We start from the raw sequence: 17,175 nt of genomic DNA on the forward strand, positions 1-17,175 counted from the left end.
AATTTTTTATGATTAAAAGTTTCTATAATTTCTATTTTGTCTTTTCTCTCAAAATTCCATCATTTATTAACTAAGAATAAAAGTGACTTTCCCTCTTATTTTCTTTTCTCTATATTATTCTGTTATGTTTCTGGAGTTAAGTACCTATGTCTTCCGCTCCTAACAGGCTGGTCTTTTGGGTAGTATTAACTAGGTGTTTAACATTTGGTATCAGAGCAGACTCCCACGTCGCGAGTTCGATTCCTAGGACACGCAGAGGTTGGATTAAAGTTGCTGGTAGGTCGGCAGAAACCGGGTCGGGCCAGTGTCGCTGCGTGTGGTCATTGGTTCGTGAAGGTGGGGTGTGATGTTATGGTCCTGGGGTTAAGTACATATGTTGCTTAACATATTCTTTCATACCAAATAAAAAATAATAATTTTCTCTCTTTTTCTTTTCTTTGCTTTTCCACTTATATTATCTGTCTCTTCTTAATTCTTATCTAGCTTTGATTAAATACGTAAAAAGGTGTTCAACAACTAATGTGGTAAGTAATTAGTCTATTTACTAATCAATTTTTCTGCTGCTCTTTTTGAGCATGAGTCTCCAATTGATTGGTTCACCTAACATTATCACATTTTTGAGGAGGAGAGTGAATTTGGGAAATTGGGTGGCTTTGCCGGGTCCTTCGATGTGGTTTACTCGTTCATGGGTTCAGAGGTGAGAGGCATTCTGAGCAGAAGAAAAGGAATGGTTTTGTATTTACACTATGTGGTATGGTTATCACTTGGAAATCTTCCAAGAAGACTTTGATTACCACATCTACCATGGAGGCCGAGATGGTAGCTTTATAATTAGTTGGTGGAGAAGTTGAATGGCTTAGGGTCTATTATCGTACATTCCCATGATGGATAAGCCAATTCTGGCTAACTTAATTAATTGTGATAATCAAACGATTATTAGGAAAATTAAAAGTAAAAATCATAATTGAAAGTCATCTAGGTATATTGAGCTTCGGTATAAAATTTTGAGGAAACTCACATCTACTGAAGTTATAACCTTGAGTTATATTATATCACAGGAAAACTGGGCAGATCACTTGACCAAGAGCTTGTTGAGAGGACAAGTACAATATACTTCGAGGGGGGATGGGATTAAACCCTATTATTTTTGAGTCACCGTCAATGGCAACCCAACCTATCTGACTGGAAGTCCCAAGATGAAAGTTCAATGGGAAAAACAAGCTAAATGAGTGACAGGTAGGAGCACCAAATTAGAGTGAATTTTATTCATGTCCCATCTCTATGAAGTAGGTGATCAACTGCACTGGATATGAGGTTGGTGTATTACCTTAATAATATTGAGGCTATTGTAACAGGGTATAAAGTTGCAATATACCCTTGGAGATATTACCGATGTGAGTGTGTGACTGTGTGACTGTGTGACCGTATTCTAACAAAGAATTAGGGCTTATTTTCTAAGAGGCACTCACAATACAAGATACATGCGCATGGTCGTAACGTGCTACCTTGATGGAACTCACATGCAAAATTAACACTTAATTGTTTAGTATTCTCAAAGTCAAAACATAAAGTCCAAGTTTAAGATTCGTTCACTTTGGACCGGTGTGGATGGTGAAATTCTAATTAGATGCAAGTTCAAGTCCGAAAGATACCTATCATCGAAAGCTACAGTGTACGAATTGCTCGAACCTTGTCAAATCTAATCATATGTTGGTTTCAATTTTCAAAATTGGTGGGATATATCAGAGGTTTTTGAAGATATAAGGGACGTGAGTGCACAATAGTTATGCACCTTTGCCTAGCTCAATTAAGTGTTTTGAAAAGTTCATCGAGTTTCTTATAGAAATTCTACCGTTCTTAAAAGCAGAGGAGGAAATATCCTTACTTCCATCTGGCACGAGCAGGACACTCTAAGAGGGCAAAAAAGTCAATTATAGAAGCGGAATCAGCATCGTCGTCGGTGTCGGCTCCCATGGGACCCACTTTATGTAACACGTTTTGGCAGATATCAAAACCTTATCTCCAATCTGAATCGATTGAAAGTTGCAGCCTTACACAAGGAAATATCATCTGCTCCCAGGGGACCCGCTTCATTTAGCACGCTTTGCTAGGATTCGCATTTGAGCCAATGCAGGAAAATCACGTCCCACAGAAAATCGAAACCTTATCTCCAGTCTGATTCGATTGTAATTGCAGCCTCATCTGTTCCCATTCCTCCCACGGGACCCATTTCATTTACCAAGCTTTGATAGGATTCGCATTTGAGCTAATGCAGGAAAATCACCTCCCAGCTATTATTGAATCTCTCCTGCTCTTGTCCGCAAGCAATGTAATTTTGTAGGAGTACGACCTTTGCTTTATTCTTCGTTGATCTGCTTCTCCGGCTTCTTACTTCCTTTACTCGTCTCTTTCTGTCAAATCTCCCTGGTGTCTGCTGCCTTGATTCGGAAGCCACGATCATAAATAAGTTTGTGTGTAATGAAAAGCTGAGCGGAAAGAAACCAGAATGGAGAATTGTGGTTTAAATTTCGTTTCTTTTCTTCGACGTACCTGCCATTCAAATACAAGCGTAACAATGACAGACGTAGGAGGAAAAGAAAGAACTTCAAAGTTCAGATTCTTCTCCATTAAAAAGAAGGGAAAAAAAGAGAATCAGCACCACCCATTTCTTAAACATAGAGTTTCCTCTCTTCCTGTTTTTCCCTTTTTCATGGGTATAAACATTCGTGTAAAATCTACAACCGAAGCTTCAGCTTTCGTGTTTGTGCAACTTCACTGCGGACGGCAATGGAGACCATGTTGCTTTCGAATGCAAGAGCTCTATACAAGAAAACCTCGCTTGTGAGAAGAACATTTGGCCACCTATCATGTCGATCGTATCAGCTGGATGGATGTACTGTGAGGTTTCCGCAGATCAAGAAATCTAGCAATCATGGCTGCCTTCGCTCTTTGGGTCCCACGAGAAGGACCAGACCTGTGTCGCCCGTAGCGCTTCTTGCTCCGATTCCGGATATGCAGGTAAATATCAATGAATGAATTATGAATATCAAATCAATTTGTTTATATTTTCCTTTTTCTGCAAGAAGACGGAAATCTCAGACCAATGAAAAACAGACGAGACAGTTATCTTTAAAAAAAAAACAAACAACTCTCTCAGGTGATAAATAAAGCGGTCACTGGACCGTTAACGTCGCTGTATTGAATAGCTGCTTTTTTCCTAAATGAATGGCGGATTGCTGTAAAAAATGCGACTCTAATTTTGAGGAAGATATATCGGCCACATCTAAAATCCACCATACCAAACAAATCTGCCAGTGCCACAGATTGGAACCACGTGAAAAATCCACCATACCAACCAAATCTGCCACTGCCACAGATTCAGAACCACGTGAACGAACCGTATGGAAGATAATGACACGGATGTAAATTGTAAATCAGACAGGTGAAAGGAACTACAGTGACAGGCAATGATTCACGACGAAACCTTTAAAAGGACACGAGCAGCAGCTTCATGCTCATGCTCCAGAGCAGAGTCCTATTGAAATTAAAACCGTTGGCCACCTTTTTGTTCTTCATTCCTCTTCGTCTTCCTTCTTCATCTTCCTAAAGACGTTCACGATGCAGGATCCAATCTTGTCAACTCAGAAAGAGAAGATACTCGCAAATTACGTACCCGTCTACGTGATGCTCCCAGTACGTACATTAACTTATGTTTCTTTAATTTTGTGGTTATTCTCATTTTCTTCTGCATTACTAGCTAGAAGCAGAAGGTTTATGTTAGTTTTTCAACTTTGCTGGGGCAGCTGGCTGCGGTTTCGTCCGAGAATAAGCTGGAAAACGAGGAGGAGCTTCGGAAGCAGCTGAAGGACCTCAAGTCAGCAGACGTGGATGGGGTGATGGCAGATATCTGGTGGGGCATCGTAGAAAACAAGGGGCCAAAGCAGTACGAATGGGATGGTTACAGGAGCTTGTTCGAGCTGGTGAAAGAGTGCGGGCTGAAAATGCAAGCCATAATGTCCTTCCATCAGTGTGGTGGGAACGTCGGAGATATCGTGAACATCCCCATCCCGCAATGGGTGCGCGAAATCGGTGAAGCTAATCCAGACATCTACTACACCAATAGAAAGGGGACGAGGAACATCGAGTATCTCACTATTGGAGTTGACGATCAGCCACTCTTTGATGGCAGGACGGCTGTGGAGGTTTGATTAGCTTTCTTTGCATCTGAGAATGCGTCTCTGCTTCTTTCTGAAGTTTGTCATGGTTTTGGTTATTTCAGCTCTACACTGATTACATGAAGAGCTTCAGGGAGACGATGGCAGACTTGCTAGAGGAAGGCTTCTTTACTGATATTGAGGTGGGGCTTGGTCCTGCTGGTGAGCTCAGGTATCCCTCCTATCCACAAAACCAAGGGTGGGTGTTTCCTGGAATTGGAGAATTTCAGGTAAACTTTCTACTGATATATCCACAGCAAATTCTCCAAAAGCGATAAAAAAGACTTTTTCTCAGTTTCGATTGTTAAACCAATGCAGTCCTATGACAAATATCTGAAACAAAAATTCAAGGAAGCAGCAACACTCGCAGGCCATCCCGATTGGGAATTACCTGAGGATGCAGGGGAGTATAATGACAGGCCTAAAGACACAAAATTCTTCAGAGAAGATGGGACATATGTGTCTGAAAAAGGGAAGTTCTTTCTTACATGGTACTCAAACACTTTAATGATGCATGGTGATCAGATCCTTGATGCAGCAAATCAGGTCTTCCTTGGTTATCCACTCAAGCTAGCAGCAAAGGCAAATAGTACCCAGAGACTCAAACCATAGTTTTCCAGATTTCTCCATCTTTATCTCTTTGAACTCAAATCTGACTTGATCCTTAAAACAGGTCTCTGGTATTCACTGGTGGTACAAGGACCCAAGCCACGCCTCCGAGCTCATGGCAGGATACTACAATTTGGATGACCGAGATGGGTACAGACCCATAGCAAGAATGCTCTCAAGGCATTACGCGATGTTGAATTTTACATGCGTCGAGATGAGAGACTCAGAACAGAGTGCAGAGGCAAAAAGTGGACCTGAAGAGCTTGTTCAGCAGGTAAAAATGGTGATACACGATCTTACGATTCTGAAAGAATCGTAAATGTTTGCAATAATAAATTTGGGTTAACATGATTCAGGTGTTCAGTGGTGCTTGGAGAGAGAAGATAGAAGTAGGATGTGAGAACGCACTCTCCAGATATGACAGGACGGGTTATAACCAGATACTGAGAAATGCAAGACCAAATGGGATTAACAGTAATGGACCTCCAAAACTGAGGATTGCTGCAATGACTTACCTTCGTCTGTCTGATGAATTGTTGAAATCCAAAAATTTCAGGATCTTTAAGACATTTGTCAGGAAAATGCATGCTGATCAGGTAAACCGCCTCCCTGGCTTTATATTTTGTTTCTCTCAGTAATTACATTTACAAAAGCTAACTCAATTGTCTCACTGGTATTTCAGGAATACTGCCCAGATCCACAAAAGTATTACAACCCCTTAACTCCTCTGGAAAGATCAAAACCGAAGATGTCAATTGAGGAACTCCTTGAGGCAACGACACCTGAGAAGCCATTCCCATGGGACCCTGAGACAGATTTGGGTGTCGGTGGCAACCTGGCAGAATTGATAGATGGAGTAGCAGGCACAGTCACATCTATCTTAGGCTGAGGTTGAATTAAAGAGATAAATAACAGCCACAATCTTGAGTTAGTGGTAGAGTTTGATGTTGAAGACCAGAATAAAGATGCGGGGCTCCTGGTTTCTTTTGCCGTCTACTATAGAAAAATCCTCCGTAGAGCAGATAGATTTTATATGTAATATAGTAGTCCATGATAGATGATGAGGGTGCCTAGCTTGAAATGATAAGAAGCTTGAAATGATAAATCAGTCATCTCATTTTCGAGCTGAAGTTATATTTTACAAAGTTGTGGTAGCCCACCTCTTATCAACAATTGTGTCGGTAAATGTCAAACTAGACTGAAGAAATCCCAAAAGGATGAACTGGGCACGGTGGTTGGGTTCACGGGGGGCCAGCCTTACCTCAGTACAGTCGACCAGAAAATGAAGGCACTATTCCCTAAAAATGATATCAATAATTCTTGCTAGGTTTCACCAAAAATCCCCACAGGAACAAGAGCCATGAGAAAAATGGTGAAACCGACGAGCATCTCTCACAATAATATCCCTTCTGACCAGCTTTGAAATGAGTTTCGTGACTGTATGGCAGTCCACACAGACTCGAAGATTTTTTATGATCCTAACAGGCGTCCCTTCGGGTGTATTGATGAGTGCAAAGGCTATAGCCAGCCTCTCACTGTGATCCCACAGCATCTTCTGTTTCACTCCATCCTCGACATTATAGAGTACACACCTAGTGTCTGGCACATAGCCACATCCCTTCACTAAGTTCCTTAACTCGTCCAGCTTAGAATATATACAATCTGATTGTGGATGTGATTTATCTCCCACAAGAAACCGATAGATCACTCTGTCAAATTCAATAAAACTGCACCCTGGATCTTTCTTTATGCCCCTGTTTCTCAAGATGGCTCTGACCATTTCTACATCTTTCCATCGTTTTTCTGCTGCATACATATTTGAGAGAGAAACATAGGATCCAACACCTTCAGGCTTCAAAGCAAAGGCATGTCTTGCTGCAATTTCTGCTAGACTGAGGTTGCGATGGACTCGACAGGCAGATAGAAGTGCCACCCACAAATCAGCAGTCGGTTTACATTTCATACTTTTCAAAAGCCTAAATGCCTCATCAAGGTGGCCAGCTCGTCCAAGAAGGTCCACCATGCATGCATAGTGCTCAACACTTGGGTTCATTGAGTGCTCTTTCACAATTTGGTTAAAAATATGACGAGCCTCCTCCACCAAGCCTGCATGGCTGCAGGCTGACAAAACTGAAGTAATGGTAACTTTGTCCGGCTTAATACCTTTCTCTTTCATTTGGCCTAAAAGAGTTATTGCATCCTTTCCTCTGCCATGAAGCCCACAAGCTGAAATCATTGCAGTCCAAGATACCAAATTATTTTCAGGCATCTCATAAAAAATTTTATGAGAAAGAGTCAAATACCCACATTTGGCATACATGTCTAGTAGTGCAGTCCCCAGGATCAAGTCTTTTAAAGATCTGTTTCTAATAAGAAAAGCATGAATGCACGTCCCAACTTGTAATGCTGCTATCTGACCACAAGCTCCCAGCGCAGTTATGAAAGTAACTTGATCAGGTAAGTAGCCTTCCAAATGCAATCTCCTAAAAAGCCTCAAACTTTCAACAGCATCATTGCTTCGAATGTAGCCTGCAAGCATTGAATTCCATGATATAATATCTCTATTTCCCATCTCCTCAAACAATTGCCTCGCACCCACAATAAAATTACAACAATTATATACGTCAATTAAAGCATTGATCAAAGGACCATCACGTTTTATAGCAGTCCTTACCAAATAGCCATGAATCTCCTTTACCTGCTTTAACGCCCCTAAATCGGCACAAGCAGGCACCACACTGACAAACGTCACAGCATCTGCTTTTAATCCAGCCTCCTCAACAAGCTTACAGAAAAGCCTCAAAGCCTCTTCTGGTTCACCGTTTTTTACATACCCTGAGATCATCGTATTCCAAGTAGTCAAGTCTCTCGTAGGCATTCCATCAAACAACTTCCTTGCGGACGCTACATCACCAAACCTTGTATACATAAAAACGAGGGAGTTTCCAACAAAAACGTCCCACTGAAGCTCGTTGACAATAATCTCACAATGCACTCTTCTTCCAATTTCCTCAACTCGCAGATCCCCACAAGCCTTAACAACAAACGGGTAGGTGAATTTGTCCGCTTTTCTGCCAAAAGTCGACATCTGCCGGTACAAAAGAAGTGCATCTCCTGAGTAGCCGCCACAAGCGTAGCCCCTTATCATAATATTCCACAAGAAAGAACTTTTAAGAACAACTTGATCAAAGAGAATACGAGCATCAGTTATGTTTCCACATACAGCATACATGCCACATAGCTTGGTCCTCAGATACGTGTTGTCCAGGAGAACGTTAGAAACAATCATGTGGGCGTGGAGTTTTCGGCCACTTTGGAGGCATTTGGCGTTTGTGAGCGTCTGCAGGAGCGATCCACACTGCAGTGAAGTGAGAGGGAATTTGAGGGGGCCGAGGGTAGAGGAACCATTCATGAAGAAGAGCGGAGAAGAGCCAGTCAAAACCCGGGGGAAGGTAGCGGTTGAATTCGAAAGATTAACTGAAAATGCCTCGTTACCTACAGCTTAGTCCCACATAGACAAAAGAAGAAACACTGCAGAGAATGATTGCATATAAAATCCAATCCAGAACCAAGAGTTTCTCATCTTTGCGCTTGGGGCAATGACGCAGCTAGTGAGGTATTAACCGAGGCGCGTCAATTGCTGGTTGAAAACTATTTCCAAACCCCCTCTTTGGCCTGGGTTCTGCCCTGGCCATCGAGAATTTCTGGAAGGGCCCCCTACCAGGGTAAAGCCCTACAAATTCAAATACAAAATACAGCAGGGTTACAGGCCCCAGTTCTTACGTTACAGAGAATGCAGTAATTGCCGAAACTACCCTTAGAGCTTTCTTCAGGTTATCTCCCTCTCGTGGCCTGCAGCTGAGCGTGCAGGGATAAAGATTTATAAGATAAGAGTCTGAGCGGTCTTCAATCAAACACCATGGCTCGTCTTGCTAGTTCCACTCCAGTCTCCTATACATTGTTTCCTAAACCGAAGTCGTTTGATAAGATGAGCAATGGGAAAGCTGCAATTCTGGGAATCGACGGCGAGGAACACGAAACTCGAAACAAAAACAGCATCTCCGTGAAAACCACAAGAAGGGCTGCAATTGGGTTCGGTTTCGCCGCTCTTAGCGGACAATTGGTCACCGGGATCGCCTGGGCTGCAGAAGACAATGGCTTTTGGTACACTGGTCCTATACCAATTCCTCGTATATCTAACAGTAAGTGGCTACAAATTTTCCTCTGCAGCAGGTTCATTTTGTCTTAGAAAACCGATCTCGTCTCTCATTATCAAATTTCTGAAACAGATTCATTACTGCTAGTTAAAAAACTTGACTTTCGTGTGCAGAAATTGCAAATGAAGAAACGGGCACTCGGTCTTTTGTCCGGCCTGGGATTTACATGGCGAATATAGGTCCCCAGGGAAGTCAATACAGGTTGAGGAAGTACGCCTTTGATCTGCTTGGACTCGGCGATCTCATTGGAAAAGACGCATGGAGCTACATGAGAAAGTACCTTCGTTTGAAATCCACCTTCATGTACTACGACTTCGATATAGTGATTTCAGCTGCTCCTGCAGAGGAGAAGCAGCCATTAACAGACCTTGCCAACAGATTATTCGATACTGTGGAAAAGGTGATCAACCACGCAAACGTTTCAACTACAACTTGTTGTTTCCATGACTGGGTTTACAGACTATCCACTGAGAAACACTTCAGAAAGAATTTAGGAGCTGCTTCAGCATACGCATTATCGATGTCTTTTACTAATTATATATGAATTTATTTGCAGCTCGAAGATGCAGTCAAGAATCGCAAGGAATCGGAAATCATCTCGTACTATGAGGATACAACGAACCTGCTCAAAGAAGTCATGACTCGAATGGCATAGCATCTGTACCTTCTGTGACCATCTGGTAATGTTCAGCAATACAATTGATGTAGCCAAACCATTTCCTTTTTTAGATATATTAGTAAAGAACACAAACACCAAAGATGTAGCAGGAGAAATCGACGTTATTTGCCTACCAAAAAACAGTTGAAAATCACCCAATTGTTATCATAAGAATAGAAAGAACTCTTGTCATTAGAAAGGAATTCAAATGAAAACACAGAAACAAAACAAAAAAACTCATAAAAGACGTACAATTCAGAGACCCATCAGCAAGCTGGAGAATTCTTCCAACTAGACTCCCAAATCTGATTTGTTACTATACAAATTACAAGCACCTCATCATGTTAGATCTCGATGGGTTTCCTTCAAAATATCTAACTACATAGAGATTACATTTAGAATCAGAGGAAACAACAGAAGAAAGCGCAACAAGTATACTATTGAGCCTTTCAGCCTTGAGGTCCACAACTCAAACGAGATTCAGAAGACCGCATCTGGATCTGTCTACGAGCGGTGCCAATTTCACAAGCATTAACCATGTTGGCAAACCGAAGTGAGTCCAGTGATTCTCCGGCAGAAGAAAGTACAGGAGAAATATTAAGGAACATCAGTGTCTTGGAATCACCTCCAAGGCAAGGCTGTACCAGTCAATAGAAGAGAAATTCCATTAGTGAGAAATGTCTCATGGTTAACAGATGGAAAAAAAACAAGGTGAAATATCCCACCATAATAAACAGCCGAGTAAAATAAACCAGAAACATTCAGTTTTAAAACTTGCAAATTGGCAGGGATCTCGGGCATGAGGTAAATTAAACAGCAAGACTTCACTAAAAATCAGTGGCAAATGACAAGCAACTCAAAAGCAATCATCAACCATATTGCACATCTATACTATGTCAATGATAAGAATTAATTGTTACAAGTAATCACAATGCACTCCAGGATACCTTTGAATGCAGTCTAAATGCTTACTTGATCCGAAATGTTGTAAATCGTCCAAAAGAGGGGGAAAAACAGAAGAAGAAAAAAAAAAACATTCTTAATCCACAATTGTTAACTTCCGTTTCTTCTGAAAGACAGCATTAATTTAAAAAATAGTAAACACTATAAAAATATAGAATTTCTAGAAAGCTAAAATGCTGCAAATGAAACAAGTAAAATTCCTAACATTTTTTTCTTTGAAAATGTCAAAAAAGTCATTAATTATTCTACCTGGAGAAGGTATGTAAGCTTTGATTCCCTGTAAGGTATATGAGTTGCTTTCTTTGTAAGTGAAGAGATAACCTTCTTCAATGTTGTCAAACTTAAATTAATGGCCTGAACAAAAGAGAAAACTCAATCAAATTTTGGAAAAAAATAATATGGCAAACAGACAATAATTGTGAATGCTCAAAACATTTTATTATTACCTTAGCTTCATCCAGCTGATCACCAACTGACCCGCTCTTAGAAACACGTTCACTTCCAGCAAGATCGATTAGGTTGAGGACCCCCTGAACTTGTTCTTCAGTGCTCTAGAGAAGTCAAATGGTTAATTAGAGGAAGGGCAAACAGACAAAGGATAATATTTTTTAGGCATGGAAAAAGGACAATACCACCTGTAGACTATATTACCTTGTTTATTCCAGTAACCCTCAAAGTGAATACAAAATGGCTTCTTGAAGATTCCTCATTCATCTGAGTTTTACCTACAGACCTGTGCAAGCAAATATAGTTCAGCTATCATCTTCATTTCAAGAAGAATCACACCCCTCAGTGCAGTAATTTACAACTACAAAAGGCATAAATATTAGTAACAATCAACCTCAAAAAGAAGCTGAATGATCAACTAATTCACACAAAAACTTTAACCATACTTTAGACCACCAAATTTTTGTATAGTCAAAACAAATGGGACATTCAAAAATGCACACCACAATGAAGAGAGAAATTCCATGCTTTAGGGAGGAGGTTTTGATTATTGAAAGAATCGATCTACCTGCTTTGTGCAGCCTTGCGTAAAAGAGATGTAACCTCTTGGATGCTGCAAACATCTACAATCGTCAGATCAGATACATATGTATTGCCACTTGTGTCAAGTTTAATTGCATGCTGCTTCCCATTGTAGCCAGGACCACCACTTGACCGGTTCATCGATAAAAGATCGCGGATAGTTTCATTGTATATCTCTAACATAGAAGCCTGAACATAAGTGAGAGATATCATTCATTCAATTTGTTGTCTTCAAGCATGTTAATCAAGATTTAAAAAACATAATGACCATGAACTTGTTGTCGGTCTAGTTCCAGTTCAACTTGGTTTTACAGCCAGTAATATTCAGATCATATCATAAATGACAATATTAGGAAAGGTTTATATATTCCAGTAAGATATTAATAAAAAATAAAACAGGAAATATGTCAAATTTGTAGGACAATATCCAGTGTAGTGTGACACCCTTAACTAGACATGAGAATCTTGATTTTATCTAACCATATCACTTAAGCAAGTGAGATTGATTGGGCTAACTGGAAGGCTACTTTAAAATAGCCTATTCATCAATCTAATGAAAAATCAAAGATTTGGGGTGATCTGAACCCACCAGACAGCCATTTCAAATTTAACACAGTTCAATGCAATACTCAAGTCTGGTATTTAGAACTATGTTTTACCAAAAGAAATTTTTTGTAAAAAAATAACTTTTATAAAAATGAACAAGTAAAATCAATCCAACCTGCATTTTGTATGTCCAACCCTGTGATGTTTTTGTCTGGCTGGTCTGAAACATCTGCTCTAAAGAGCGGGGCATCAAACCCCTCTGCTCAGATATATCTGGCTTACCCATCATTGTGTAGGTCTTACCCGATCCTGTCTGCCCATAAGCAAAGACACAAACCTGGAAGCACCACAAAATAAATGTAGAGTGAAAAAATATTTCCCTAAGCGTTTACGTGGTGACAACCACAATACCAGTAACAGTAACTGTTAAAACCCATATGAAATAAGAAGAAAACAACATTGCCCGACCAAGATTCTTTAAGTAGATCTTATCTGCTTTTTGTATCATCGTTGAAAAGAAAGATTACAGTAACGATTTTATGTACTTCCTGATGTTCATTTGTATCCTCATTTTTTGCAATTTGCTGACTATTATTTCAACAATGCCTTCAAATCTTAATAATTTCATAATCAGTGACAACCAAATCTCAATTAGCACATAATTGTTTAGTTATCAGCATACCATGATATAGCAATGAACTAATAGCAACCAAATAAATCCCATATCCAGAGAAACAACAGTTGCATCAGGCTGCAATTGAAAGCAATACATGTTGAATGTGTGTTGGTTTTATAACAATGAAAATGCAGTTGATGAGAATGGTAACACACATGTTCCTTCTGCTGAGATTGATTACATCAATGAATACATTTGAGGCTTCAACAAATAACTAACAGCCACTTTCATGTGGCCACTTAGCCAAATCCCAGAGCAAATTTTAAATTCATTGCTATAATAAAGCACAATAAATCACGTGCCAAGAAAATACCTTGTATCCATCAAGTGCACTCTGTACCAGTTGCGATATTTCTACAAAGACTTCTTGCTGTGAGGCATCATGGCTGAAAACTTTATCAAATGAAAAAGGGTATTTTTGTCCTGTCAACAGGAGGAGCACAAATCAGCATCAATGCATATGGTCTAGATACTAACCATTCATATAAAAAAATTAAAAAGTAAATAATTTAAAATTTTACCATTATATGTTAACTCAATGCCCCGTCCAAGCAGCTCTGTGGAGGAAGGATAAGAAACAGATGTTTCTGTGCTACCACAATCATCATCTGGTAATAAAGGCCGAACCCTACAAAATACGCGAATATTCCCTTTGAGTTCCTGCAGCATACAGTAGACTGTTCAGCACTGAATAAGTTATAGTATACCACTAGGAGAAGGCAAATACAAACATACCAATATTGTATTATGCAGTCTTTTACGCAGCTCCTCTCCTTCTCTAAGTCTGAGCTCTGATTCAGCCAGACGATTCTCCAAGTCCTCTATAATTTTCTCTTGATCTTGACACTCTGCCCGTTTTTCCCAGACTGACAAGTCTGCCAGCTGCAATAATGAAAATCTTGTCAAATTCTACTTCACCAAAAACAGTCAAGCAACATAACAGAATGATGAGAAACAAATCATGAAAGATGTACCTTCAGCTTGTCATTTGCCGCATCTAGCTGATGCCGCAACGTTCTTAGTTGTTCTAGTTGAGATGAGCAAGTCTCCTACAGAAAAATAATTGCGGTTAATAAAATACTGAAGTAACACGGTGAACTCAGAAAAGTTCTTTCATTTGATCCCCCTTTGAAGAAGTAACATACCTCAAGTAAATTGGTTTTTGTTGTCAGGTTTTCCAGCTCAGCAGTTGACTTTCCTGTCAATTCATAATACCGCTCTCGCTCAACCTTTAGAGCCTGAACTTGTACAATTTGCAGATCACGATCATCTCTAACTTGTTGAAGCTCAGCTCTAAGGCATACAACCTCATTAGTTAGTGCTTCTTTCTGTCTTACTGCATCTTGTTGAGATGTCTACAAAAGCAAACAAGGAAAAACCAACAAGATATAGGTGTTGTTTCTGTGGATAATCAACGAAAAAGAATAAAAAATAAACCTTATTGAGATTTTGAACACATGGAGTATACTATTGAGACCAGTGCTTCACAAGCATATGCAATGGGTCCAATTAAAGTGTCTCATTGTGCTTGTGTTAAAGTTTAAAATTCAATAAGCAGAACACCAGCAAATTGAAACTTCAATAACATAAGCTATTAACATAATTGAATGATAATATATACACGACACGAGCATTTAATACAAGATCAAAAGCCACATCACCTAGATAGATCTTGGTTGCATAGTTTAAGATTAATATCCGCATACAAGGGTCTCTTAATGTGAGGTACATATACACGATGCATTCTGAAGGAAAAGATCCATGGATACATCACCGTTACAAAATGGCTAAAAAATCTTTTTGCAAGAAGCACTTTTTGTATTTTCCTTTGCATATAGTCTATCCTTTTTCTCATTTTCCTAGATGTAGTATATATTCACTTCTGAATTGCTTGGGCAACAGAAAATTGAAATTATGAAAGTCTAGACTCAAAATAAAATAAAAAAAGGGAGAAGTTAAATGGGGGTTACAAGGCTTCATGTAACTAATCCTACATCTTGCTGAAATCACCTCCAAGGAGGTAAGAGAGAAGTAATGAACTTACTCTGGTAGAAGTTAATTGTTCCTGTAACAAAGCAGTGTGTGCCCTTAAACTGCTAAGGGTCTCCATCATAGCATTTTTTTCCTTATTTAACCTTGTAATGGTCTCATTTGCAGTGGAAGCATCCATTTGAAGTTTGCTGTTGTATTGCTGCAAACTCGTGTTATACTCCTGCAGGCGTTTATGGTTATCAAGAAGAGACGACATCTGCAAGAAAAAGAAATTTTCCGATCATCATCTTAAAAATGGTAACATTAGAACAAGGAGTTCACACGTAGAATCTAAGTCAGTTTTGTACATGCTGGTTAGCCTTTTGAGCTTCCTGCAGGGCCTTTTCAAGCTCTTCTGATAGAGAGATCTGCGATTTCTCAACCGCAACTCTTGCCTCTGATTCTCTTTTAAAGGATTCCATTGCTGCCTGTAACTTAGATACAATTAATAAAGCAAACAAAGCAAAATAAAATTTATCCCCTGAACTACTCGATTTTGAAATACCTATCAACCTAATGCATAACGAGTTACAAGAAGATGTAGATGCATACATTTAATGAATTTCTTAAATCTATGATTTTCAGAAAATATTAATGAGATTCAAACTCTTACCGACTTATCAGCCATTTCCTTGGAAAGTTTCTCTTCCAAAGTGGTATTTTGCCCCCTTAACTGGGCAATGAGAGCATTAAGCTCCTCTACTTTGTTTTTCATTTGAGCCTCTGACAAATATTTAAACAAAAGCATAGAATGAAAATTTGTCTGTATTAGTCAAATAAATGAGATGAAAAAACCTATGAGTTTGATACCAAGTTCGGCTTCTCTTCTCTGAGAAGATTCCAACATATTCTGGAGTTTTTCCTGCTCTCGCTGATAACTGATTTCGAGCTCTTGAAACCACTTAACACAAAGCTTAAGCTTCCTGATGTAGTCAGTCATTTGCTCACATTTTCCCTAAGAAAACAGAATTTAACTATCTGAAAGAGGATCCAAACTTGTACCAAAAAGGAATCATAAGTGAATAGTACTGAAATGGATTAAATGAACCAGAAAATTCAAAACATTTTCAGCAAGGAAACGACACTAACTTTGTAATCAAATTTGTTCTTTCCTTTCGTCTTCTTTTCGTTCAAGAGAGCCTCTACTTCCTCACGACTAAACTCAATGCTGCCGACTGCACTTCCACAATCCGAAGCCCCATTCCTCAACGAATCACCGCCGCCATTGCTGAGATCTTGGCCGGAATTAAGAACAGAGAACGCCTGGCGCGCACGGAGCGTGTTTGCTTGCCCCACCATCTTCCCAACACCAATCTTGCGCCTCTTGTCTACTGGAATCTCATCTATATTCTCCTTCTTCTACATTTAGAAAAAGATAATAACTAAACATATAAAATCAAACCCAAATATTTCAAAAAAAAAAAAAAATGGTCAACCGAGAGAACGAAACCAGGAAAAACAACCAATAGTCACAGAGAGACTGAAATCCCTAAACCTAGTGAGAGAAAGAAAGAGGAGCAAACCTTACATTTGAAGGGCTACGGGTGACGTTGGAAGGGGGTTTTGCGGCATTTCTAAAAGACATTTCTGCAGAAGACGAAACCAGGGAAGAAATATAGTATGAGAGAGAGAGAGATATTGGACACGGATAGTTAGAAATGGAGCTGCTTTCGTCTGCTTCTCGTGGGTCCAGAGATTGCGTTTGAAACAGGCGAGGGATCAGAACCGTGCACCGAGACAGGGAACCTCGAATGAACGGTGAATCAGACAAACCAGAACTTAAAAAAAAAACTAAATTTTAAAAGTTTCTTCTGGGTGACTGTCGTTGCTTTCACTCTCTTAGTCTCTCTCCTCTATCTTCATCTGACTCTCTAGTTTCTTTTTTTTTTTTTTTTTTTGGGTTTTTGTTGCTATGAGGGGCAAACGAAGTTTGAATCTTTTTGAAATGAGATCGAGCGGCATCAGGGTTTCAGTAAATATAATACCATAAATACCCCTAAGTGATATCCAGATTACCAGAGTTGACCCCATCAAGCGATGAATTGATCTACCTCCACGGGTCCACATCTTGCGATTCCTTGCCGCATCCGTATTCAGCAGCTCATCACTGTGGGCCCACTTCGCCATGGACCCACCTCCTGGCCTGAAGTAAATCCGTAGTTAAGTCAGAAAACGTGGACAATGATCTAAATAACAGATCAACAGCTCTCCATAGCGTCGCTTTGAACTTGA

The 17,175-nt window shown here is 39.7% G+C and overlaps 4 protein-coding genes and 1 non-coding gene across 6 annotated transcripts; 3 read left to right on the forward strand and 2 right to left on the reverse strand.

The window, feature by feature from the left end:
* Window positions 1–3,532: 3,532 nt before the first annotated feature.
* Window positions 3,533–5,968, forward strand: LOC137965607 (beta-amylase). The gene is made up of 7 exons (XM_068811878.1): window positions 3,533–3,693; window positions 3,804–4,202; window positions 4,280–4,444; window positions 4,533–4,796; window positions 4,888–5,097; window positions 5,180–5,419; window positions 5,506–5,968. Exons 1-7 carry the CDS (start codon window positions 3,619–3,621, stop codon window positions 5,710–5,712), a joined length of 1,560 nt encoding a protein of 519 aa, XP_068667979.1. The 5' UTR covers window positions 3,533–3,618; the 3' UTR covers window positions 5,713–5,968.
* A 101-nt stretch (window positions 5,969–6,069) lies between these two features.
* LOC137965434 (putative pentatricopeptide repeat-containing protein At3g49142) lies at window positions 6,070–8,112 on the reverse strand. The gene is made up of 3 exons (XM_068811715.1): window positions 7,644–8,112; window positions 7,522–7,596; window positions 6,070–7,352 (listed from the first exon to the last, which is right to left on the reverse strand). Exons 1-3 carry the CDS (start codon window positions 8,110–8,112, stop codon window positions 6,154–6,156), a joined length of 1,743 nt encoding a protein of 580 aa, XP_068667816.1. The 3' UTR covers window positions 6,070–6,153.
* A 292-nt stretch (window positions 8,113–8,404) lies between these two features.
* On the forward strand, window positions 8,405–8,556 carry LOC137966783 (U4 spliceosomal RNA). The gene has a single exon (XR_011116274.1). It is a non-coding gene; the product is annotated as a U4 spliceosomal RNA (small nuclear RNA).
* On the forward strand, window positions 8,421–9,857 carry LOC137965613 (photosynthetic NDH subunit of lumenal location 3, chloroplastic). Its single transcript, XM_068811883.1, has 3 exons — window positions 8,421–9,025; window positions 9,154–9,440; window positions 9,597–9,857. The coding sequence occupies exons 1-3, from the start codon at window positions 8,743–8,745 to the stop codon at window positions 9,693–9,695; spliced, it is 669 nt and encodes a 222-aa protein (XP_068667984.1). The 5' UTR covers window positions 8,421–8,742; the 3' UTR covers window positions 9,696–9,857.
* Window positions 9,858–9,866: 9 nt separating this feature from the next.
* Window positions 9,867–16,836, reverse strand: LOC137965602 (kinesin-like protein KIN-14C). 2 transcript variants are annotated; one of them, XM_068811871.1, is made up of 17 exons: window positions 16,472–16,836; window positions 16,033–16,302; window positions 15,754–15,898; window positions 15,557–15,666; window positions 15,252–15,371; window positions 14,957–15,160; window positions 14,058–14,267; window positions 13,887–13,961; window positions 13,648–13,794; window positions 13,434–13,572; window positions 13,226–13,335; window positions 12,412–12,573; window positions 11,677–11,879; window positions 11,313–11,394; window positions 11,108–11,212; window positions 10,911–11,015; window positions 9,867–10,336 (listed from the first exon to the last, which is right to left on the reverse strand). In XM_068811871.1, the coding sequence occupies exons 1-17, from the start codon at window positions 16,526–16,528 to the stop codon at window positions 10,148–10,150; spliced, it is 2,433 nt and encodes an 810-aa protein (XP_068667972.1). In that variant the 5' UTR covers window positions 16,529–16,836; the 3' UTR covers window positions 9,867–10,147. The 2 variants fall into 2 exon arrangements, with proteins under 2 accessions (XP_068667972.1, XP_068667973.1); XM_068811872.1 differs by having other exon boundaries at window positions 16,467–16,836.
* Window positions 16,837–17,175: the final 339 nt, after the last annotated feature.

Source organism: Aristolochia californica, unplaced genomic scaffold (assembly GCF_029961685.1).
Source record: "Aristolochia californica isolate CCGP_79_NKW_82.1479 unplaced genomic scaffold, dmAriCali1.0.hap1 SCAF_5, whole genome shotgun sequence".
Classification (NCBI taxonomy): domain Eukaryota; kingdom Viridiplantae; phylum Streptophyta; class Magnoliopsida; order Piperales; family Aristolochiaceae; genus Aristolochia; species Aristolochia californica.

Excerpts from the sequence above, each read along its gene's own strand:
- LOC137965607 (XM_068811878.1), top strand. The coding sequence starts at position 3,619 with ATGCAGGATCCAATCTTGTCAACTCAGAAAGAGAAGATACTCGCAAAT. Across the intron at positions 4,445-4,532 it reads CTGGAATTGGAGAATTTCAG|TCCTATGACAAATATCTGAA; the intron begins GTAAACTTTCTA and ends AAACCAATGCAG. Across the intron at positions 5,420-5,505 it reads GGAAAATGCATGCTGATCAG|GAATACTGCCCAGATCCACA; the intron begins GTAAACCGCCTC and ends CTGGTATTTCAG.
- LOC137965434 (XM_068811715.1), bottom strand. The coding sequence starts at position 8,112 with ATGATTGTTTCTAACGTTCTCCTGGACAACACGTATCTGAGGACCAAG. Across the intron at positions 7,597-7,643 it reads CTCAGGGTATGTAAAAAACG|GCTGGATTAAAAGCAGATGC; the intron begins GTGAACCAGAAG and ends CTTGTTGAGGAG. Across the intron at positions 7,353-7,521 it reads ATTTAGGGGCGTTAAAGCAG|GCTACATTCGAAGCAATGAT; the intron begins GTAAAGGAGATT and ends CAATGCTTGCAG.
- LOC137965613 (XM_068811883.1), top strand. The coding sequence starts at position 8,743 with ATGGCTCGTCTTGCTAGTTCCACTCCAGTCTCCTATACATTGTTTCCT. Across the intron at positions 9,026-9,153 it reads AATTCCTCGTATATCTAACA|AAATTGCAAATGAAGAAACG; the intron begins GTAAGTGGCTAC and ends TTTCGTGTGCAG. Across the intron at positions 9,441-9,596 it reads TATTCGATACTGTGGAAAAG|CTCGAAGATGCAGTCAAGAA; the intron begins GTGATCAACCAC and ends ATTTATTTGCAG.
- LOC137965602 (XM_068811871.1), bottom strand. The coding sequence starts at position 16,528 with ATGTCTTTTAGAAATGCCGCAAAACCCCCTTCCAACGTCACCCGTAGC. Across the intron at positions 15,161-15,251 it reads CTCAAAAGGCTAACCAGCAT|ATGTCGTCTCTTCTTGATAA; the intron begins GTACAAAACTGA and ends TTTTTCTTGCAG. Across the intron at positions 13,962-14,057 it reads CAAAAACCAATTTACTTGAG|GAGACTTGCTCATCTCAACT; the intron begins GTATGTTACTTC and ends ATTTTTCTGTAG.